Raw genomic sequence first — 21,484 nt, 5'->3', positions numbered from 1 at the left:
TGGCAGCTCTGCTCATGCGCACACTGGGAACAGGCTCCAATTGTTCCTCTGCCTCACTGATGTCTGACTCCAAAGGCAGCTGATAACTGGCATACAGCTCTGGCTCCCTCTCTCCCTTCATCAGAGCCTTCTGCGGGCTCCAGGACTGGCCCATTAATCTGTCGACAGGTCTGCTGGCGTCTGGCGAGACACAACAATATATACAGGGGGAAAAATAATTAATGCTAGCCAGACTTCGCATCTTACATGAATGGATCTGCTAGAGACAAAAAGCAATCCATTTAATCTTATTGTATGTCATGCTGGGTTCTCCCAGCGTCCCAACCTCCACACTGACTCTGCAGGATGTGTGAAATCATTCAAGATGACGATTGCAATTGTGCAATTAAGGCCCTGCATGGCTGGCTGGGGAATTCTGGGAGGTGATTCCAACTGGTCTTAAAGTTGCCAAGGTTGGACACCCCTGGTGGAAAAAAACCACCAGAGCTTCGCCTGTTAATGAGAAATTCAGGGATTTATTTATTTATTTCCATTAATAAGGCTTGCAGGACGGGAGGAAAAAAATACTCTTAAAACTTCAGAACAAGTAAGGTGATTCTTGGTGCTGTGTGTTCTATCGCCACGAGAGGGCGCTACGCCAAAGGTACTTTTCAAAAGGAAAAACCAGACTTTGTTGGGGGAGGGGGGGGGGATGAAATTCACATTGGGCCAAAGAGTGGCAGTCTAACCCACGTCTCACATTACTTCCGATTCTCAAATGCAACTGGACTTTGGTGGCCTTTTGATAAAGCATCCCTGGGATCGATGGATTGAATTTATATAGCTGCCCACTTACGCTTAGAGGCTCTGGGGCGGTCTACACATAATAAAACTTTCTCCAGGGGGGTCGTCTGCATGAGGGACAGGCATGTGGATGAATTGCTAAGGATAAAAGCCTTGCCTTTTTTTTGCTGGTGCTTTGAAAGAAGGCCTCTTCCTCCCCCCAACGGCAGGAATGAAACGGCAAATGTCCCATCAGCCAGTGAAGCTCATCTTAGCTAAAGAAATAGAATAGAAATAGAATTACAATAGAATTAAGAACGAAAAAATAGAATAGAGAATAGGAAATAGAATAGGAAATAAAATAGAATATAGAATAGAATAGCATTAGGAATAAGAATAAAATAGAATAGAACAGAGAATAGAATAGAACAGAGAATAGAAAATAGAATAGAATAGCATTAGGAATAAGAATAGAATAAGAAATAGAATAGAACAGAATAGAAAATAGAATAGAATAGAAAATAAAATAGAATAGAATATAGAATAGAATAAAATAGAAAAGAAAATAGAATAGAATATAGAATAGAATGTAGAATAGAAAATAAAATAGAATAGAAAAGAAAAGAGAAAAGAGAATAGAATATAGAATAGAATAAAATAGAAAAGAAAAGAGAATAGAATATAGAATAGAAAAGAATAGAATAGCATTAGGAATAAGAATAGAATAGAACAGAGAATAGAATAGAACAGCGAATAGAAAATAGAATAGAATATAGAATAGAATAGCATTAGGAATAAGAATAGAATAGAATAGAATAAGAAATTGAATAGAATAGAACAGATAATAGAAAATAAAATAGAATAGAAAATAAAATAGAATAGAAAATAAAATAGAATAGAAAAGAGAATAGAAAAGAATAGAAAATAAAAGAGAATAGAAAATAGAATAGAATAGCATTAGGAATAAGAATAGAATACAATAGAATAGAGAATAGAAAATAGGATAGAAAATAGAATAGACTATAGAAAAGAATAGCATTAGGAATAAGAATAAAATAGAATAGAACAGAGAATAGAATAGAACAGCGAATAGAAAATAGAATGGAATATAGAATAGAATAGCATTAGGAATGAGAATAGAATAGAATAAGAAATTGAACAGAATAGAACAGAGAATAGAAAAAATAGAATAGAAAATAGAATAGAATAGAATAGAAAATAGAATAGAAAATAAAATAAAATAGAGAATAGAATAGCATTAGGAATAAGAATAGAATACAATAGAATATAGAATAGAAAATAGGATAGAAAATAGAATAGACTATAGAATAGAAAATAAAATAGAAAAGAATAGAAAAGAGAATAAAATATAGAATAGAAAAGAATAGAAAATAGAATACAGAATAGAATTGAATTGAATAGAAAATAGAAAAGAAAAGAAAATAGAATAGAATAATAACCACTGGGTTAACTAACTGAACAAATGCAACGATTCACTTAACAACCGTGGCAAGGAAAGTCGTAAAACGGGCCCAGCATGCTTTAACAAACGTTTCACTTAGCAACAAAGAATTTCGGGCTCCATCGTGGTCGTTAAGTAACGCGAGGTCTTCCTGCCCCGCCTTCCTTACCCCTTGCCTCCCACTTCTCCAGAGTCCATCGAGAACCCGAAGTTTTGAAAACGCCGCTTTTTTGTCTCCTCCCGCTCGCCCTCTTTATCCCCCCCTTGGGCGGGGCGCGAGCCGACGCTTCTTGATGACGCCCCGCAGGCCGGAAGAGAGCGTCGGTGGCGTGTGACGTCGCGCCGTCAAGCGAGAAAGCTGCCTCGGTGGTTGTTTTCAATCTCCGCCGTAGCCGCGCAACGGTCCCCGGGCCTGGGCGAGATGGAGAGCGCCAGCCAGGGTAGGGGCCGCCGGGAGGGGCCGTCCTGGGGGTCGGGGGGGGGGGGCTCGTCTGGAGGCTGCGCGGCTTCAGCCTTTCTGGGGGTCGGGGGGGGCACCTCTCGCCTGGCTGGCCCTCCCTGCAAGCAGAAATCCAGCATGTTGGGCGGTGGGGGGGGGGCTCCGCTTTTATTCACCGGGGGGGGGAGGTTAAGTGGTCCAGCAACTCAGAGGGGAAGGTCAGACACCCCCCACCCCAAAAGGGAGGAACGGTGGGAATTGGGGCCATGGGGGCTCCTGGGGAGGGGGGGGGAGGACCCTGCAGGGAAAGCGGGTCTGCGGGGGGGGGGGGAAGCGGGGAGTCTTTATTTTATTACATTATTTTATTTTGAAGTTTTCCTTGTTTTCCTTTTTTTTTAATTCTTTCGCTTTTCGTTTACTTTTTATTCTTTTACTTTTTTGTTTTATCCTTTTACTTTTATTCTTTTATTTTGTTCATTCTGCTTTTTTATTTCGCTTTTGTTCTTTGTTTTATTTTACTTTTTTATTCTATTTTTATTTTATTGTTTATTGTTTTCTTTTTTTTATTCTGCTTTTTTATTCTTTTACTTTCATTCTTTGGTACTTTTTTATTTTTATTATTTTACTTTTTCCTTCTACTTTTCTTCTTTTTATTATATTTTTTATGTTGCTTCTTTATTCTTTTGCTTTTATTCTTTTGCTTTTATTATTTCTTTATTATTTTTATTTTATTCTTTATTTTTTGGGCTTTTATTTTAATTATTTCACCTTTTTATTTTATTTTTATTATTTTACTTTTTTATTTTACTTTTATTGCTTTTATTTTATTTTTTATTTTGCTTTTTTATTCTTATTATTTCACTTTCATTATTTTTTATTTTTATTTTATTATTTTATTCTTTATTTTTTGGTCTTTTATTTTTATTATTTCACCTTTTTATTTTATTTTTATTATTTTATTCTTTATTTTACTTTTGTTTCATTTTTATTCTACCTTTTTATTTACTTTTTATTGTTTTACTTTTATTGTTTTATTTCGTTTTTCTTTTATTGATTTTTTTAAATTTCATTCTTTATCCTTTAGTTTTATTTATTTTATCATTTTTTTTTACTTTTACAAATTTATTTTTATTCTTTTACTGTTATTCTTTTATTTTTATTATATCATTTTGCTTTCTGTAGCTTTTGGAGACAGCCCTTCCTGCAGTCCCTTCCTGGGGGGGGGAGGAGGATTGTGAAAAATGAATCCCAGAACTGGATTTCCAGCTGTTGCAAGGAGAAGCAGTGTAGGGGTCACCAGGGCTTGTTTGCCCGCCCGTCGCCCCCTTTAATGCCCCACCCTGGGACACTGAAGAAGTTTCGGATGGAAGCCTAGAATTGGAAGAGGCCTTTTAATTAGGAGCAGCTGGTTGGGTGGGTTTGGCCTGGCCAGAATGTCCTTGGATGCGGGGAGGGAGAGAAGGCTGAAGGGGAGTCTGAACTCAGAGTTTACTAAGGGTTAGGAAGGCCCGCCTGGAAGGAGGGGAAACTGGATCTGTTTTGGGGCTGCGGGAGGTTGCAATCTTGGGCGCGGGCTTGGCTTTTGCAGCTTTAATCTCCTTGAGGGAGGGGTGTCTGTTCCCCCCCCCCCCCCCATGATTTGCCAAATTAAGTTTGATAGTTTAGAGCTGTCTTTTTCAAACTTGGTGTTGAAGACGGGTGGACTCCCAGAATTGCCCAACCAGCCATCCTAGCTGCAGGAACAAAGTATTAAGTATGTTTGCCAGCTTTTAGTTATGTGTAAAAGCAATAATGATGGGATAAAGATCTAATCAATAAACTAAACATTTAGGCTTATCTTTTCTACTTTCCCCTGTCCCTAAACAATTTATTTTCTATTTGAGCACTTACCTGAGCCACTTCGTAATATTTAGAATTCTCTCTGGCTTTGTTGATAATGTTCCTACCCGACGGATGTTTACGCTGCTTTAAATCAATACTAACAGGGATGCGGTGGCTCAGTGGCTAAGACGCTGAGCTTGTCGATCAAAAAGGTTGGCAATTCGGCGGTTGGAATCCCTAGCGCCGCCTAACGGAGTGAGCTCCCGTGACTTGTCCCAGCTTCTGGCAACCTAGCCATTCGAAAGCAGGTAAAAAATGCAAGTAGAAAAATAGGAACCACCTTTGGTGGGAAGGGAACAGCGTACTGTGCGCCTTTGTTGTTGAGTCATGCCGGCCACGTGACCTTGGAAATTTCTTTGGCTCTTTGGCTTTGAAATGGAGATGAGCACCACCCCCTAGAGTCAGGAACAAGTAGCACACATGTGCGGGGAAACCTTTACTTTTTTAAATCAATGCTTCTTAACCTTTTTTTTTAAAAGGAAAGGGCACAGCTAAACTGATGCTACATCCTCTTTGAATTTGTCAATGGATTCTGCAAGTGATGCGGCACCTGATTGAGACCTGAGTCCTTTTGACCAATCCTATTTGGCTTCGGCTAAATTTTGAAGGAACAGGGGGGTACATCTATAGCAATAGCAGTTAGACTTATATACCGCTTCATAGGGCTTTCAGCCCTCTCTAAGCGGTTTACAGAGTCAGCATATCGCCCCCAACAACAATCCGGGTCCTCATTTTACCCACCTCGGAAGGATGGAAGGCTGAGTCAACCCTGAGCTGGTGAGATTTGAACCGCTGAACTGCAGTTATCAGTCAGCTGAAGTGGCCTGCAGTACTGCACTCTAACCACTGCGCCATCTCGGCACTTACAGCCCAGTTCAACTGCGCGGTCAATATCTCTTCCCCCATATACCCCAAAGAGGGGAAATGTCTCCTGGTGTTCGCTGAATTCCTCCCTTACTTTGTTCCTTTAAAAGTTATTTTTAATCAAAAAGAACCAGAACAGGGAAGGCAACGTGCTAAAAGCACAAGAGCTCCTTCTCTTACTCAAAACAACTGCAAAAAGGAAAAATAGTGGGTAATCTAGAGCTGTGTTTTGCCCCCATCGCTAACCACTTTAAAATGGATGGACTTCAAATCCCAGAATCCCCCAGCCAGCAGGCTTCAGACGAGGAAAAACAATTGGGGCGGGGGGGGGGGGAAGCAGATTCCTTAAAGGCTGCATGATTCACTTAACCTGCTGCAGGGATTTCACTTAAGGGCAAAGCAAAAAAGGCTGTAAAATGAGGCGCTTGCCTAAGAATTGCCTTGCTTAGCAGCAGAAATGTAGGGCTCATTTTTGGTCATATGTTGAGGACTATCTGTGACACCTCCACACCCCACCCCACCTCGAAGTATCCTAGGGAACTGCTGACTTAAAGCATAGAAGGCGAAATTGCGGACAGTAGGCCTCTGTTTTCACACAAGTTTTGAGCTGTTTTCTAAGGCCGCCTAAGGTTGACACTTGTCTCCTGTTACAGTTGCAGCTGTGTTTTTAGAGGGTGTGGGGGTGTCCCTTGTGTTCTTGTGTATCTTGAATGTGCAGCTGTTCTCTGCCCACCCTCTGTATGAAGCGTCTGTGTCCTATATTAGGGAGATAGTGACCGTCCGAAACACCAAAAGTTTAGAAAAATCTTTTTATTTGCTTTGATAGCAGTTAGGCCAGTATGGCTCAACCTTGGCCACATTTAAGGTATATGGACTTCAACTCCCACAATTCCCCAGCCAGCCATGACACACAGACACACAAACACACACACACACACCACCAGGGCAATGCAACCATCGTAAATATGAACCAGTTGCCAAGTGTCTGAATTGGGATCACGTGACCCTGTCGTAAGTCGAGGACTACTTGTACCCTGTTGTTCCTTCTTTCATGTACATGTGTGTATGAATTATGAAGCATGGAAAGACAGGCGCCTATCAGGCAGGTATAGCTGTTGTGGTCCACTAGCAGAGCTGGCAGCAGATTCGGACAGTGAGGAGGCTGGGGAGGAAGATGGGCCAGTCCTGGAGTCTGGGGAAGGCTCTGATGAGGGCTCTGTGTCAGGGGCAGAGAGGGGGTCAGAACCGTCCGACAGTTCTCAGCTGCCTTCGGAGTCAGAGATCAGTGAGGCAGAGGAACAACTGGAGCCTGTTCCTAGTGTGCGCATGTGCAGAGTTGCCAGATGAAGGGAACAGTTAAAGAACAGGGGTCGACTTGAGAGTAAGGCCACAGGTAGACGGTGAGTGGCCCCTCCCAGAGGGAATAAAAGGAGCGACAGGGGAATGGAGTTTGCAGGAGACAATTTGTTTGTGTAATTGGTTCATGACTCTCTGAGATTCCTTGCCAAGTTCTGCAGAGATCGGCCTGGCAGCTCTCCAAGCCAGAGAAGGTCTGTGACTGTAAATCCTCCCTTGAAAGACTTTGCTGGAGGTGAATGAGCAGAATTCATAGTCCATGAATAAAAGGGGTTTTTGTCAGGACAAGGAGTTTGCTTCAGGCTCTTGGGAAGCCTCGGTCAGAACAATAGCTTGATGCCACGTACTATGTCTCCAATAAGAAAAATAAATTGTAAGATGGGCGGCTAATAAATTTTACAAGGGCATGCATATGGATTTGTGCCTCAGGGTTGAACTGTGAGTTCTTTGGTACTCCCTAAGTTGGTTGTTTCCTTGCAAACAGGTTTCATTGCTCAATTAGATACCCGACTCCTACAGCAAAGGAGAGTCCAATTAAGGAACTGCAGTACTAACTCAGAGAAGCAATCAAAGAATAAACAGCCTAAACAAGGAACTACTAAGAACACCCCCACCAAAACTGGCAGGGCAAACTGCTCGTATAGGAACGAGAGTGAAACCCCACAGCCGTATAGCCCTGATGATGTTACCTAGTTTGGTAGTGAAACGTCTGCAAGAAAACCAGCTCAGAGGGCACCTGTGACCTCACGACGTCTTCCTGACTGGTACACAACCTGGCACCGTGTGTTTGTCTTGAACTGCTATTAAAAATGCCTGTGGGTCCAGGCTGTGCTGTAGCCCACAGGATAAATAACTCCCATGATCTCGGCTAAATGAAATGTCTCATCCCCCATGTTGAATAACGGAGTTGGAAGGAACCTTGGAGGTTGCCTAGTGCAGGGGTCAGCAAACTGCGGCTCTGGAGCCACATGTGGCTCTTTCATCCTTCTGCTGCGGCTCCCTGTTGGCTGGTTTGCGTCACAATTTTGAGTGGAGCTTCCGGTTGGGTGGGTGGGAAGCCCAGCAGGCCAGGAGGAGACTCTATTGCAAGGGATGGGTTTTCCAGTTGGCTCCACAATTGATAGGGCTTTCAGTTAGGACAGGTAGAGGAAAAAGGACACCCTGCTAGGAGGAGACTCTATGGTGGGGGAACCAGACTCCCAGTTGGCAGAGGAAAAAGTGCACCCTGCTAGGAGGAAACTCTGGTGGGGGAACCAGACTTCCAGTTGGCAGAGGAAAAAGTGCACCCTGCTAGGAGGAGACTCTATTGTGGGGGAACCAGATTTCCAGTTGGCAGAGGAAAAAGTGCACCCTGCTAGGAAGAAACTCTATGGTGGGGGAACCAGACTTCCAGTTGGCAGAGGAAAAAGTGCACCCTGCTAGGAAGAAACTCTATGGTGGGGGGGAACCAGACTTCCAGTGTGCAGTGGAAAAAGGGCACCCTGCTAGGGGGAGGCTCTATGGTGGGGGAACCAGATTTCCAGTTGGCAGAGGAAAAAGTGCACCCTGCTAGGAGGAGACTCTATGGTGGGGGAACCAGACTTCCAGTTGGCAGAGGAAAAAGTGCACCCTGCTAGGAAGAAACTCTATGGTGGGGGGGAACCAGACTTCCAGTGGGCAGTGGAAAAAGGGCACCCTGCTAGGGGGAGGCTCTATGGTGGGGGAACCGGACTTCCAGTTGGCAGAGGAAAAATGGCACCCTGCTAGGAGGAGACTCTATGGTGGGGGAAACCAGATTTCCAGTGGGCAGAGGAAAAAGGCCACCCTGCTAGGAGGAGACTCTATGGTGGGGGAACCGGACTTCCAGTTGGCAGAGGAAAAAGGGCACCCTGCTAGGAGGAGACTCTGTGGTGGGGGAACCAGACTTCTGGTCGGTTCCAGATTTGCATGGTGCGCTTCCAGTTAGGACCTTTGTGGCTCTTTGAGTGTTTAAGGTTGCCGCCCCCTGGTCTAGTTCAACCCCCCTGCTCAAGCATGAGATCCTATAGCAGTGGTGGCAAACCTTTTCGGCACTGAATGCCCAAACTGGAACGGTTGTGCGCACCGAAATCCGAAGACCTGGTCTTCGGATTTCTTGTGCTCTGGTGTACGCGAAGACCAGCTAGCGCCAGAAACCAGAAGAGCAGCTGGCAACATTGTGTGTGCCCACAGAGAGGGCTCCGCATGCCACCTGTGGCACACGTATCATAGATTCGCCATCACAGTCTTATACCATTTCAGACAAATGGCTGTCCAATCTCAAACACCTCCAGTGTTGGAGCAGCCACAACTTCTGGAGGCAAATCCTTCCATTGATTAATTGTTCTCCCTGTCAGGAAATTCCTCCTCAGTTCTAAGTTGCTTCTCTCCTAGTTGAGTTTCCACCCATTGCTTCTTGTCCTGCCCTCAGGTGCCTTGGAGATTACTTTGACTCCTTCTTCTTTGTGGCAACCCCTGAGATATTGGAAGATGCTATCATGTCTCTCCTGGTCCTTCTTTCTATTAAACTAGACATCCCCAGTTCCTGCAACCGTTCCTCATATGATTTAGTCCCGTAATCCTCTTTGTTGCTCTTCTCTGCCCTCTTTCCAGAGTCTCCACGTCTTTTTTTCTTTATATTGTGACCAAAACCAGATGCAGCATTGCAAGTGTGACCTTGAAAGCAGAGATCACACCTTTACTATTGAAGTGGATCTATGGTGTGACCTGTGGGTAGCTGCTTGCGAGTCCCAAAACACAGATGCCCTTCCTGTAACCCTCTGGGCCGCTCTTTCATTTGACTCCGTCTCCTCCCTCTTCTCTGCACCGGCGTCCTCTGCTTGACTAATCCGCTTGCCTTGTCTCTGCCTGTCCTGTCCCTCCCTTTGCTTCTCGTCCATGACAGATATCAACCTTAACTCTCCCAACAAAGGTCTCCTGTCCGATTCCATGACCGACGTGCCCGTGGACAACCCCAGCGCCGTAGCCATGGCTGCTCCGTCAAGGACCTTACCCTACAATGGTCTCACCGAAGCCGAAGAGGAGGAACTCAGAGCTGAACTGGTCAAGGTAAGGGATGGCCTCCTGTCCGCTCTTTGAAGCTTGCTCAATCTCGGCAACCTTGTTCAATGTGGTTGAGCCAGTTGGGCCTAGTGGTTAAGGTACCAGGCCCAGAAACCGGGAAACAGGGAGTTCTAATCCCGCCTTAGACTTGAAAGCAAGCTAAACAGGCCAATCACCATGATAAGATCTAGTCATTGCTTAGGCATGAAAGCCAGCTGGGTGACTTTGGGCCAATCACAAGAAGACATTAAGTTCTAGTCCCACCTTAGACATGAAAGCCAGTGGGTGACTTTGGGCCAATAACCAGGAGACAATGAGTTCTAGTCCTGGATTAGGCATGAAAGCCCATGCGTGACTTTGGGCCGATCACCAGGAGACAATGAGTTCTAGTCCTGGATTAGGCATGAAAGCTGTCTGGGTGACTTTGGGCCAATCACCAGGAGACAATGAGTTCTAGTCCTGGATTAGGCATGAAATCCGGCTCAGTGGCTGGATCAATCATTCACTCTCAACCCAACCCACCTCACAGGATTGCTGTTGTGGGGAAAACAGGAGAAACAAAGTATTAAGAGTGTTTGCCAGCTTTTAGTTATGTGTAAAAGCAATAATGATGGGCTAAAGATCTAATCAATAAACTAAACATTTAGGCTTATCTTTTCTACTTTCCCCTGTCCCTAAACAATTTATTTTCTATTTGAGCACTTAACCTGAGCCACTTCGTAATATTTAGAATTCTCTCTGGCTTTGTTGATAATGTTCCTACAGCCATCATTAGATAAGATAGGCCAGTATTTCTCAACCTTGCCAGCATGTGGATGTATGGACTTCAACTCCCAGAATTCTCTAGGCAGAAGGTAAACACTCGGACATTGAGGGATCTGGAGCTCTAATTCTGTAGGGCCCAGCTGTCAATCATCTTCCCTGCCTCCTCTGTTTTACGGCAGAAAAGGAAACTGCTTTGCTGCAAAACACCAGCAGGCAGAAACATTTTTATTCGCAAGATTTGCCTAGGTTATCTAAAGATTTCCCAAGAGCAGCACGGTGGTTTAGAGGTGAAGACGCTGGGCTCCCACTCAGAAAGTTGAGAGTTCAATTCTAGGCAGCGACAGATGTTTCTCTTATCAGAGAAAATATTTGCTGTGAACTCCATGTAGGCATCAGGAAGGCCAGTAAATGCTCAACTCCACTTAGTTGCCCTGACCCCACCCTGAAACAAGAGATTACAGGGTTGTAAAAAGATTAAAAAAAAAAAAAAGATTTCCCAGGAAATCTTTTCTTAGAAACTTTCCTAGGAATTACGGGGAGGGAATTTACTTTTATTCAATAGGCATTTTGTGAATGGCTACCTCCTCCATCGTGGGTATAGAGGTAAAGTCTTTTTTGAGGTACCCTGTTTGTGAATGATCTTAAATTTTCAAAACACACCTTAAAATGTTTACGGCAGTGTTCTCAACCTTGAAGATGGGTGGACTTCGACTCCCAGAATTCCCCCGGCTGGCTGGGGAATTCGGGGGTTGAAGTCCAACCATTTTAAAATGGTTGAGAAACCCTGTCTTAACACATTAGTTCAGTGTTTCTCAACCTTTAGCAACTTGAAGATGTCCGGACTTCAACTCCCAGAATTCCCCAGCCAGCATTCGCTGGCTGGGGAATTCTGGGAGTTGAAGTCCGGACATCTTCAAGTTGCCAAGGTTGAGAAACACTGCATTATTAGTTGCATTCATGCAAGGTGCCTAATTTCCTGAACAGGTGTGCACCGTGCATCAGGTAACTAATTAACCCAAAGTGCTGAATTTGCATTCCAGGTAAACTCTCTTAAAACGACTTTCAGTTTAATACTGATCAAGCCCAGGAAGTCCCAGCTGCTGAATCGACCTGACCTGCTTAAGCATGTTGTGTCATCCCACAGCTGGAAGAGCTGATGCTTCAGTCTTCTTAACCTGCCTATTAAGATGACGAAAGAGCCAAGGTGGCGCAGTGGTTAGGGTGCAGTACTGCAGGCCACTTCTGCTGACTGTTATCTGCAGTTCAGCGGTTCTAATCCTACCGGCTCAAGGTGAACTCAGCCTTCCATCCTTCCGAGGTGGGTGAAATGAGGACCCAGACTGTGGGGGCGATATGCTGACTCTGTAAACCGCTTAGAGAGGGCTGAAAGCCCTATGAAGCGGTATATAAATCTAACTGCTATTGCTATTGCCATTCTGCTGACTGCCAGCTGCCCACAATTTGGCGGTTCAAATCTCACCGGCTCAAGGTTGACTCAGCCTTCCATCCTTCCGAGGTGGGTGAAATGAGGACCCAGACTGTGGGGGCAATATGCTGACTCTGTAAACCGCTTAGAGAGGGCTGAAAGCCCTATGAAGCGGTATATAAGTCTAACTGCTATTGCTATTCTGCTGACTGCCAGCTGCCCACAATTTGGCGGTTCAAATCTCACCGGCTCAAGGTTGACTCAGCCTTCCATCCTTCCGAGGTGGGTGAAATGAGGACCCAGACTGTGGGGGCAATATGCTGACTCTGTAAACCGCTTAGAGAGGGCTGAAAGCCCTATGAAGCGGTATATAAGTCTAACTGCTATTGCTATTGCTACTTTTCTTGAAGGAATGCGTTGCTGATCATCAGTGGGGACCCTTATAAATTAGAATAGAATTCTTGCCTAACTTGGGCTTCCTTCGTCCAAACGTGTAGGTGGAAGAGGAGATTGGCACCTTGCGCCAGGTGTTGGCGGCCAAGGAGAGACACTGTGGAGAGCTGAAAAGGAAGCTGGGCTTGACCCCCCTGGATGACCTGAAGCAAAACCTCTCCAAGAGTTGGCACGACGTCCAGGTTTCTAACGCGTAGGTATTCCCCTCTTTTGGGATCTGGTATCTTGTTGCACACATTTAGAGGATGAAACACCCAAGACGTAACCTTGCAGCTCAGCAAAGGAGGGGAGAAGGCACAGGTAGTCCTCGACTTACGACCAGCTGCTTAGCGGCCATCCCAAGTTGCCACAGGCTTACCTTGAGGCAGCAAGGTAGTCCTCGAGTTGCGACCACACACTTGAGCCCAAAATTTTATTTTTGCCGAGAGAAACATTTGCTAAAGGGAGTTTTGCCCTATTTTACGACTCTTCCTGCCACGGTGGTTAAGTGAATTGACGCGGCTGTTAAATTATTCATGTGGTTGTTAAGTGAATTTGGTTTCCCCTATTGACTTGGCTCGTAAGCAAGGTTGCAAAAGACACCCCACCCCCCGGGGACCCTGCAACGGTCATAAATATGAGTCAGTTGTCAAGCCATTTTGATCACCCGACCTTGGGAAATGCTGCGACGGTCGTAAGTGTAAAAAATGGTCGTAAGTCACTTTTTTTCAATGCCGGTGTAACTTTGAATGGTCACTAAATGACCTGTTGTAAGTCGAGGACTACCTGTACTTAACAACTCAGCTTTGAAGTTACAGCAGTTGGAGAAACACACACACACACACACACACACACACACACACACACACACACAGGCATTCACGTGGCCAAACTTCAGACACTCGGGCAACCGGACAACATTTTCACCCGTTTGCACCATCCCGTGGTCGCGTGATCTCATTTTATGACGGTTTCACCAAACAACGGCATTTACAGGGAAACGACAATCATAACAAACTCTTGGTTCGCCTAACAATCTCAGCGTTTATTTAACTTCCACCCCCAAAAAGGGTTTTAATATTGAGTCGGTCACATGACCGAGTCACTGTATGACCATGATGGGCAGGCTGTGTTACGGTCGTAAGTTGAGGATTGCCTGTACTTTCCTTCCATTTGCTTCATGTTGTATCTGTGAAGCCCCCTGTCTCCGCAGTCCTCGGGCAATGAGCTTGCCTTCTGATGTGCCCCTGGGTAGGGTTTCTACTGGTCATTGGGGCATACGGGGTCTTGCCCAGGGTGGCTCCCTCTAGGTGCCTTAGACTCGTGGTATCCTGGGAGTTGTAGTCCTAGTGTCTCCATAGGGCTCCCAACTCTGGCAGGCCTGTATATCTGGGAGAGGATTGCTTCTCTCAATCACAGGCCTCGGGGATAACAATGAGGAAGTTTCAGTAGAAAGCCCTGTGATTTTGAGCATTTATTTATTTATTGGACTTCATTTATTTAATACAATACAATAGCAGAGTTGGAAGGGACCTTGGAGGTCTTCTAGTCCAACCCCCTGCCTAGGCAGGAAACTCTATACCATTTCAGACAAATGGCTATCCAGCATCTTCTTAAAGACTTCCAGTGTTGGGGCATTCACAACGTCTGGAGGCAACTTCTGTTCCACTGATTAATTCTTCTCACTGTCAGGAAATTTCTTCTCAGTTCTAAGTTGCTTCTCTCCTTGATTAGTTTCCACCCATTGCTTCTTGTTCTGCCCTCAGGTGCGTTGGAGAATAGCTTGACTCCCTCTTCTTTATAGCAACCCCTGAGATATTGGAAGACTGTTGTTTGTTTGTTGGATTTATATGCCGCCTTTCTCCCAAAGGACTCAGGGTGGCGTACAACATTAAAAAAACCACACACATATTACAAAAGTTAAAAAGAAAATTAGATAAGAGTATCCAAAAACAAACCCAATTAATATTAGCAATAACATTTAAAAAATTAGATTAAAATTAACAATTAAATCAATCATTTATTTTATTTTGTTCAGGCCAGGGCCGGCTTGCTGGGAAAGCCAACTTTTTAGGGCCCGTCGGAAGGACCGGAGGTCGGGGATTATAAAACCACGATCTGCGTGGCTGAGAATCTCCACAGACGTCCATCACTTTGAGATGGATGAGATTGAGGAGAGAGGGAGGAAGAGATTGGGCAGCCATCTGTCTGAAATGACATACGGCCATGATGGCGAAGCTCAAGTGGCATGCAGAGCCATGTTGCCTGGCACGCGCAACATTGCCCCTTCCTCTTCTGGCTTTCTGGCACGCATGCATGCATGCACGCGCGATCAGCTGTCCTCCTCGAGTGCGGCAGTGGAGGAAACCAGAAGAACTGGCCTCCCGGTTTCTGGTCTGCACATGTGTGCCGGCTAGCTGATCATTGCGCACACATGTAACCAGAAGACTACCTGGCCAGTGCGCATGCATGCGCTGGAAACTGGAAGTTCGTTTCCCGGCGCGCGCATGCCCACCGGGCAGCTTCTCTTCCGGGTCGTGGCCCCAATGAGCCCGCATGCGCTTGGTGTCTAAAAGGTTTGCCATCCCTGATATAGGGTGTCCTGGTTGAGCAGGGGGTTGGACTAGAAGACCTCCAAGGTCCCTTCCAACTCTGCTATTCTGTTGTTCTGTTGGAGACTTTGTGGATAATCCGTCCGCCTGGTCTTCTTGACCACAGGAGATTCTTCCTTTTCATCTGAGACGTTATTTCTCAACCTTGGCAATTCTACGTAAGAAGTGTGGACTTCAACTCCCAGAATTCCCCAGCCAAGCACCTCTCTATGATTCATTAAAGGCCCCCTTCTTTTGTTCCCAGGATCCTGGATGTGCTGAGAAATGATGATGATGATTCTTGGGGGGGGGGGGGGGGGGGGGCATGTGGCAGGCAACCTCAAAGGAGCCACTTGCTGGCTGGCTAGGCAATTCTGGGAGTTGAAGTCCACACACCTTAAGAGTTGCCAAGGTTGAGAAACACTCACCTAAGACCTTAGAGCAGTGTTTCTCAACCTTGGCGACTTTAAGTCCTGTGGACTTCAAGTCCCAGAATTCCCCAGCCAGCTATGCTGGCTGGGGGATTCTGGGAGTTGAAGTCCACAGGACTTAAAGTCATCAAGGTTGAGAAACACTGCCTTAGAGCCCTGGTGGCGCAGTGGTTAAAGGGCAATCTTGCAGGCTTACTCTGCCCATTGCTAGGGATTCGATCCTGACCGGCTCAAGGTTGACTCAGCCTTCCATCCTTCCAAGGTGGGTCAAATGAAGATCCAAATTGTTTTAGGGGCATATGTTGACTCTGTAAACTGCTTAGAGAGGGCTGTAAAGCACTAGAAAGCAGTATATAAGTCTAAGGGCTATTACTAGGATACTTTCAGCCTTTGTTCTGTTTCCCCCCCCCTCTTGGGATTATTTCCCCCCCCTCCACAAGTTCCTAGTCCTCAAGTGTGATTGACCCCTGGGTTTCCCCATCCCTCCAGCTACATGAAAACTTCTGAAAAACTTGGAGTGTGGAGTGAGAAGGTCATCCAATCGGATTTCTAAGTCCCTTCCACCTTGTACACGCTGCCTCCTTCCTGTCTCTGTTGCCTTCTGGGCCCTGCACCCCCTTATTTGCGGGGGGGGGCAGAGGCTGCTTGTATGCTCAGAATATGGCAGATTCCCGTCGGGGCCTTTGGCTTCTTAACTTTCCGGCTTATTCTTCACTGGGAAATGCATTTTCCACTAAATATCTTGCGAGGTGTTTCCTGAGGCCGAAGAGAAGGAAATTCCATGCAGCGGATGTCACAGGGAAACAGAAGCCATTGTTTCATCCCAGTGAGATTTCCCCTGTCCTGTTTTGCTCCAGGGCAAAGATAGTCCTCAACTTACAACCGCAACGGAACTTGACGTTTCCGTTTGCTGAGCGAGACGGTCGTGAAACGAGTTTGGCCGCTTTGCGTTACGATCTTCCTTGCAGAGTTGTTAATTGAATCGCTGCTATGGTGAAGTTGGCAACACGGTCGTTAAGGGAATCTGACTTCCCCATTGGCTTTGCTCTGCGGAAGGTCGCAAAAGGGAGTCACGTGACTCTGGGACACAGCGGCCGTCATAAATACGAGCCCGTGGCCAGGTGTCTGAATTTTGATCACATGACTCAACGGCCATTAAGCGTGAAAAACGTTCATCGGTCACTTTTTTTTCTGGTGCTGTTGTAACTTGGAACGGTCACTAAATGAAGCTGTTGTAAGTCCAGGAGTACCTGTACCGTTGTAATTTCAAACAGCCGCTCAGTGAATGATTGTAAGTGGAGAAATCCCTTTATTTCTTCATTTTTAAATAATAATTTTAATATTGATACCTTAGCACCATCTATATAGTGGCCCCCAGACAAAGAGAGCAAAATATAGATTAAATTCAGGCAGTTGAAGAGAGATTCCAATACTCAGTGGCTAAGATGCTGAGCTTGTCGATCAGGAGGTTCGTCAGTTCGAATCCCTAGCGCCGCGTAATGGAGTGAGCTCCCGTTACTTGTCCCAGCTTCTGCCAACTTAGCAGTTCGAAAGCACGTAAAAAATGCAAGTAGAAAAATAGGAACCACCTTTGGTGGGAAGGGAACAGCGTTCCGTGCAGTTTTGGCGTTGAGTCATGCCGGCCACATGACTACGGAAACATCTTCGGACAGCGCTGGCTCTTCGGCTTTGAAACGGAGATGAGCATAGCCCCATAGACTAGTATATATGTGCAAGGGGAACCTTTACTTTTACAGATATGTATGTGTAAATGTATAAGCAACGCGGTGGCCCAGTGGCTAAGATGCTGAGCTTGTCAATCAGAAAGGTCAGCAGGTTGATGGTTCGAATCCCTAGCACTGTATAACGGAGTGAGTTCCCGTGACTTGTCCCAGCTTCTGCCAACCTAGCAGTTCGAAAGCACGTAAAAAATGCAAGTAGAAAAATAGGAACCACCTTTGGTGGGAAGGTAACAGCGTTCCGTGTGCCTTTGGCATTGAGTCATGCCGGCCACATGACCACGGAGATGTCTTCGGACAGCGCTGGCTCTTCGGCTTTGAAAGGAAGATGAGTACTGCCCCCTAGAGTCGGGAACGACTAGCACACCTGTGCGAGGGGAACCTTTCCCTTGACCTTAGCACCATCCATATAGTAGCCCCAGATGAAGAGAGCAAAATACAGATTAAATTCAGGCAGTTGAAGGGAATTTTAATCTGCAGAGGACAAAGGGATGTGTAACTATGGGGAACACCCGTGTTTCTGTCGGTGAATTGCTGGTTTGCGCAGAAGTGTCCATGCTTGAATGTGTCTTATTACACAGGTGTCAAACTGGTGGCTGTTTTACATCCGTTGTGTGACGTTTCATGACGTTTTTCCCCCTTCGCGGAGCTGGGGTGGGCGTGGCCTGTGCATGACACCTCCAGCCCTCAGCCTGCTAGTTTGACACTCCCTGCTCTATTATAATTTCCAACCAATGACATGGCCATGTTTGTGACGGCTTGGTCGGAGCATCTGAGCTGCAAACAGCTAGGTCTGGATGGACAGTAATCCTTGACTTACGACTGGTTGCTTAGCAACCATCCAAAGGTACAGCAAACCAACATTGGAGATAACTGGTGACCCAGGTTTGAAATTTCGATGGTTATCCCCATGTCCCCTAAGGTCAGGTGATCAAACTTTGGACCCGTCGTCCCAAAGGTGGTTTTTTTTCCCCCCAAGAGGCAACTGGACTTTCTGGTTTTTGTTTAAAGACGTTTCCCTTCTCATCCAAGAAGCTTCTTCAACTCTGAATGGATGGTGGGCAAGGGAAGGATTTTATACTCCTTGCAGACAGCTGGTCATTTGCATCCTCTTAGAGAGTCGTTGAGGCCACCTGGATCTCTGCAAGGAATATAGATCCTTCCATTCCCCTCCCTCCAGTCAAAGCTGAAGAAGCTTCTAGGATGAGAAGGGAAACATCTTCAAACCATAACCAGAAAGTCCAGTTGCCTCCTGAAAAAAGCATCTTTGGGACAACCATGACCTGGAGGGCGGAGAATCCCCATAGACACTTGAACACTTCCCCATAGACACTTGAAGAGACACTTGAAGAGCTGAGGTGGCTCAGTGGTTAGGGTGCAGTGCTGCAGGCCACTTCAGCTGACTGTTATCTGCAGTTCTAATCTCACTGGCTCAAGGTTGACTCAGCCTTCCATCCTTCCGAGGTGGGTAAAATGAGGACCCGGATTGTTGTTGGGGGCAATATGCTGACTCTGTAAACCGCTTAGAGAGGGCTGAAAGCCCTATGAAGCAGTATATAAGTCTAACTGCTATTGCTACTGCTATTGCTAACAATCGACAACACAAGCCGCGTTTTAGAACCTTTTGCTGCCGTCATGTAACTCTGTCACAACACATACAGCCTTAGAATCGTTCGTGGCTTTTGTTGAAGGCCACATTTGTTAACCTCGGCAACTTTAAGATGTCTGGATTTTGTTGTGGTCTGCCAGCAGCCAGCAGAGTGAGGAGGTTGGGGAGGAACCTGGGCCAATCCTGGAGTCTGGGGAAGGCTCTGATGAGGGCTCTGTGTTAGAGGCAGAGGGGGGGCCAGAGCCGTCCGACAGTTCTCAGCTGCCTTTGGAGTCAGACATCAGTGAGGCAGAAGAACAGCTGGAGCCTGTTCCCAGTGTGCGCATGTGCAGAGCTGCCAGAAGAAAAGAACAGCTAAAGAACACACACACACACACACACACACACACACCACCCAGGGCAATGCAACCATCGTAAATATGAACCAGTTGCCAAGTGTCTGAATTGGGATCACGTGACCCTGTCGTAAGTCGAGGACTACTTGTACCCTGTTGTTCCTTATTTCATGTACATGTGTGTATGAATTATGAAACATGGAAAAACAGGCACCTATCAGGCAGGTATAGCTGATGTGGCCCACCAGCAGAGCTTGCAGCAGATTCGGACAGTGAGGAGGTTGGGGAGGAAGATGGGACAGTCCTGGAGTCTGGGGAAGGCTCTGATGAAGGCTCTGTGTCGGAGGGAGAGAGGGGGTCAGAACCGTCTGACAGTTATCAGCTGCCTTCAGAGTCAGACATCAGTGAGGCAGAAGAACAACTGGAGCCTGTTCTTAGTGTGCGCATGCGCAGAGTTGCCAGACGAAGGGAACAGCTAAAGAACAGGGGTCGACTTGGGAGGAAGGCCGCAGGTGGACGGTGAATGGCCCCTCCCAGAGGGAATAAAAGAGGAGCAAAAGGGGAGTGGAGTTTGCAGGAGAGACCATTAGTTTGCTTCATTGGTTCGTGACTCTCCCAGACTCCTTGCCAAGTTCTGCAGATATGGGCCTGGCAGCTCTCCAAGCCAGATGAGGTCTGTGACTGTAAATCCTCCCTTGAAAGACTTTGCTGGGTGTGAATGAGCAGAATTCACAGTCAGTTAATAAAAGGGGTTTTCGACAGGAGAAGGAGTTTGCTTCAGGCTCTTGGGAAGCCTCGGTCAGAACAGATTTGCTGACTGAGGAATTCTGGGAATTGAAGTCCGGACATCTTAAAGTTGATGAGTTGAGAAAGACTGGATTAATTGGGAAGGTCTTGCTGAGCCCAGGGAAAGGGGCTGTTTTGCAAAAGGTGGCATTCAGGGATTGGATTTTCTGCTGCAGTTACCTTTTGAACTACAGGTAGTCCTCGGTCTACGACCGCCACCGAGCCCAAAAATTTCCATTGTTAAGCAACATGGTTACTAGGTGATTTTTGACCCATTCTACGACCTTTCTTGCCACCGTCGTTAAGTAAAGCACTTCAGTTGTTAATAACCCGGTTTGTTAAGTGAATCCAGCTTGCCCCTTGGATTTGCTTGTCGGAAGGTCGCGACGGGATCCCAGGGGACACTGCAACCGTCATAAAGATGAGTCGGTTGCCAAGCGTCTGAATTTGGATCACATGACCCCGGGGGAGGCTGCGACGGTCGTAAATGTGAAAAATGATCGTCGTAAGTCATCTTTGTCAGGGCCGTCATAGCTTAACAACGAACGGTTGTTAAGTCAAGGACTGCTTCTCATGGAAAAAATTAGAAGTTGTTGATTTTTGCAATTTCCTGCCGTACCAATGTCATTTCCATCCTTAGCCTGGTATCGTTAGGAGCACAGGTATGTCTGCGCCAAGGTGGCGCAGTGGTTAGAGTGCAGTACTGCAGGCCACTTCAGCTGACTGTTATCGGCAGTTCAGCGGTTCTAATCTCACCGGCTCAAGGTTGACTCAGCCTTCCATCCTTCCGAGGTGGGTGAAATGAGGACCCAGACTGTGGGGGCAATATGCTGACTCTGTAAACCGCTTAGAGAGGGCTGAAAGCCCTATGAAGCGGTATATAAGTCTAACTGCTATTGCTATTGCTATTTATAGTTTCGATATGGTGATATGCTGAGCACAGGTGGAGAAGGTTCAACAGGGAACGTTTCTTTTTAAACAATTTTTATTTGTTTTTGAACAAGGACAAACAAACATAAAAATTAAAAAAAAACCCATCTTCCATTACAAATTGTAGAAAGGGTGTCATTTGGTCACAATATTTCTATGCATCTCTTCCATAGTCACCACCTGCTTTTCATATCAAATCGCGTATTTTAAATTCACCTATATTCATGTATTTCACAATTATTATAGCTCAACCTTAATTTGACTCTAATTGTTTTTACGTCCTTTTATGTATAATATTCCAAATCTAGAATAGGATTATACGATAACATTCCACTAAATCATCCTAAGATCATCCAATCACAATACATCTTTATAGCATATTCTAGATAAAGCTTTTAAACCTCCCCTCATGATCTCCACGTGTTGTTTATATAACATTTCATATTATCAGACTAATATATCTATATGTATTGTTATCATTATTAATAATTATTTAGCTATAGCTGTTGTCACTTCATTTTATACATACTACTAGTAAATTTAGCTTAATTTTTATTATACATTTTCATTGCATAAACCTGTATCCCTCCCGCAATAGTATGGTCTTATATCTCTT

The 21,484-nt window shown here is 45.6% G+C and overlaps 1 protein-coding gene across 4 annotated transcripts in view; it reads left to right on the top strand.

Moving 5' to 3' along the window:
• Positions 1-2,529: 2,529 nt before the first annotated feature.
• Positions 2,530-21,484, top strand: part of TPD52L2 (TPD52 like 2) — a 43,087-nt gene continuing 24,132 nt past the window's right edge. For 2 of the 4 annotated variants that reach the window (XM_032218054.1, XM_032218052.1), the window contains exons 1-3: positions 2,530-2,664; positions 9,667-9,830; positions 12,513-12,661. In XM_032218054.1, the coding sequence (XP_032073945.1) occupies positions 2,646-2,664; positions 9,667-9,830; positions 12,513-12,661 (332 nt within the window). In that variant the 5' untranslated portion in view covers positions 2,530-2,645. The remainder of the gene's footprint in view (positions 2,665-9,666; positions 9,831-12,512; positions 12,662-21,484) is intronic. The other 2 variants (XM_032218055.1, XM_032218053.1) reach the window with 1 other exon arrangement.

The sequence above is a fragment of the Thamnophis elegans genome, chromosome 5, assembly GCF_009769535.1.
Source record: "Thamnophis elegans isolate rThaEle1 chromosome 5, rThaEle1.pri, whole genome shotgun sequence".
Lineage (NCBI taxonomy): Eukaryota > Metazoa > Chordata > Lepidosauria > Squamata > Colubridae > Thamnophis > Thamnophis elegans.
The sequence above is the reverse complement of the archived record's forward strand: the minus strand, read 5'-3'. Positions and strand labels throughout refer to the sequence as shown.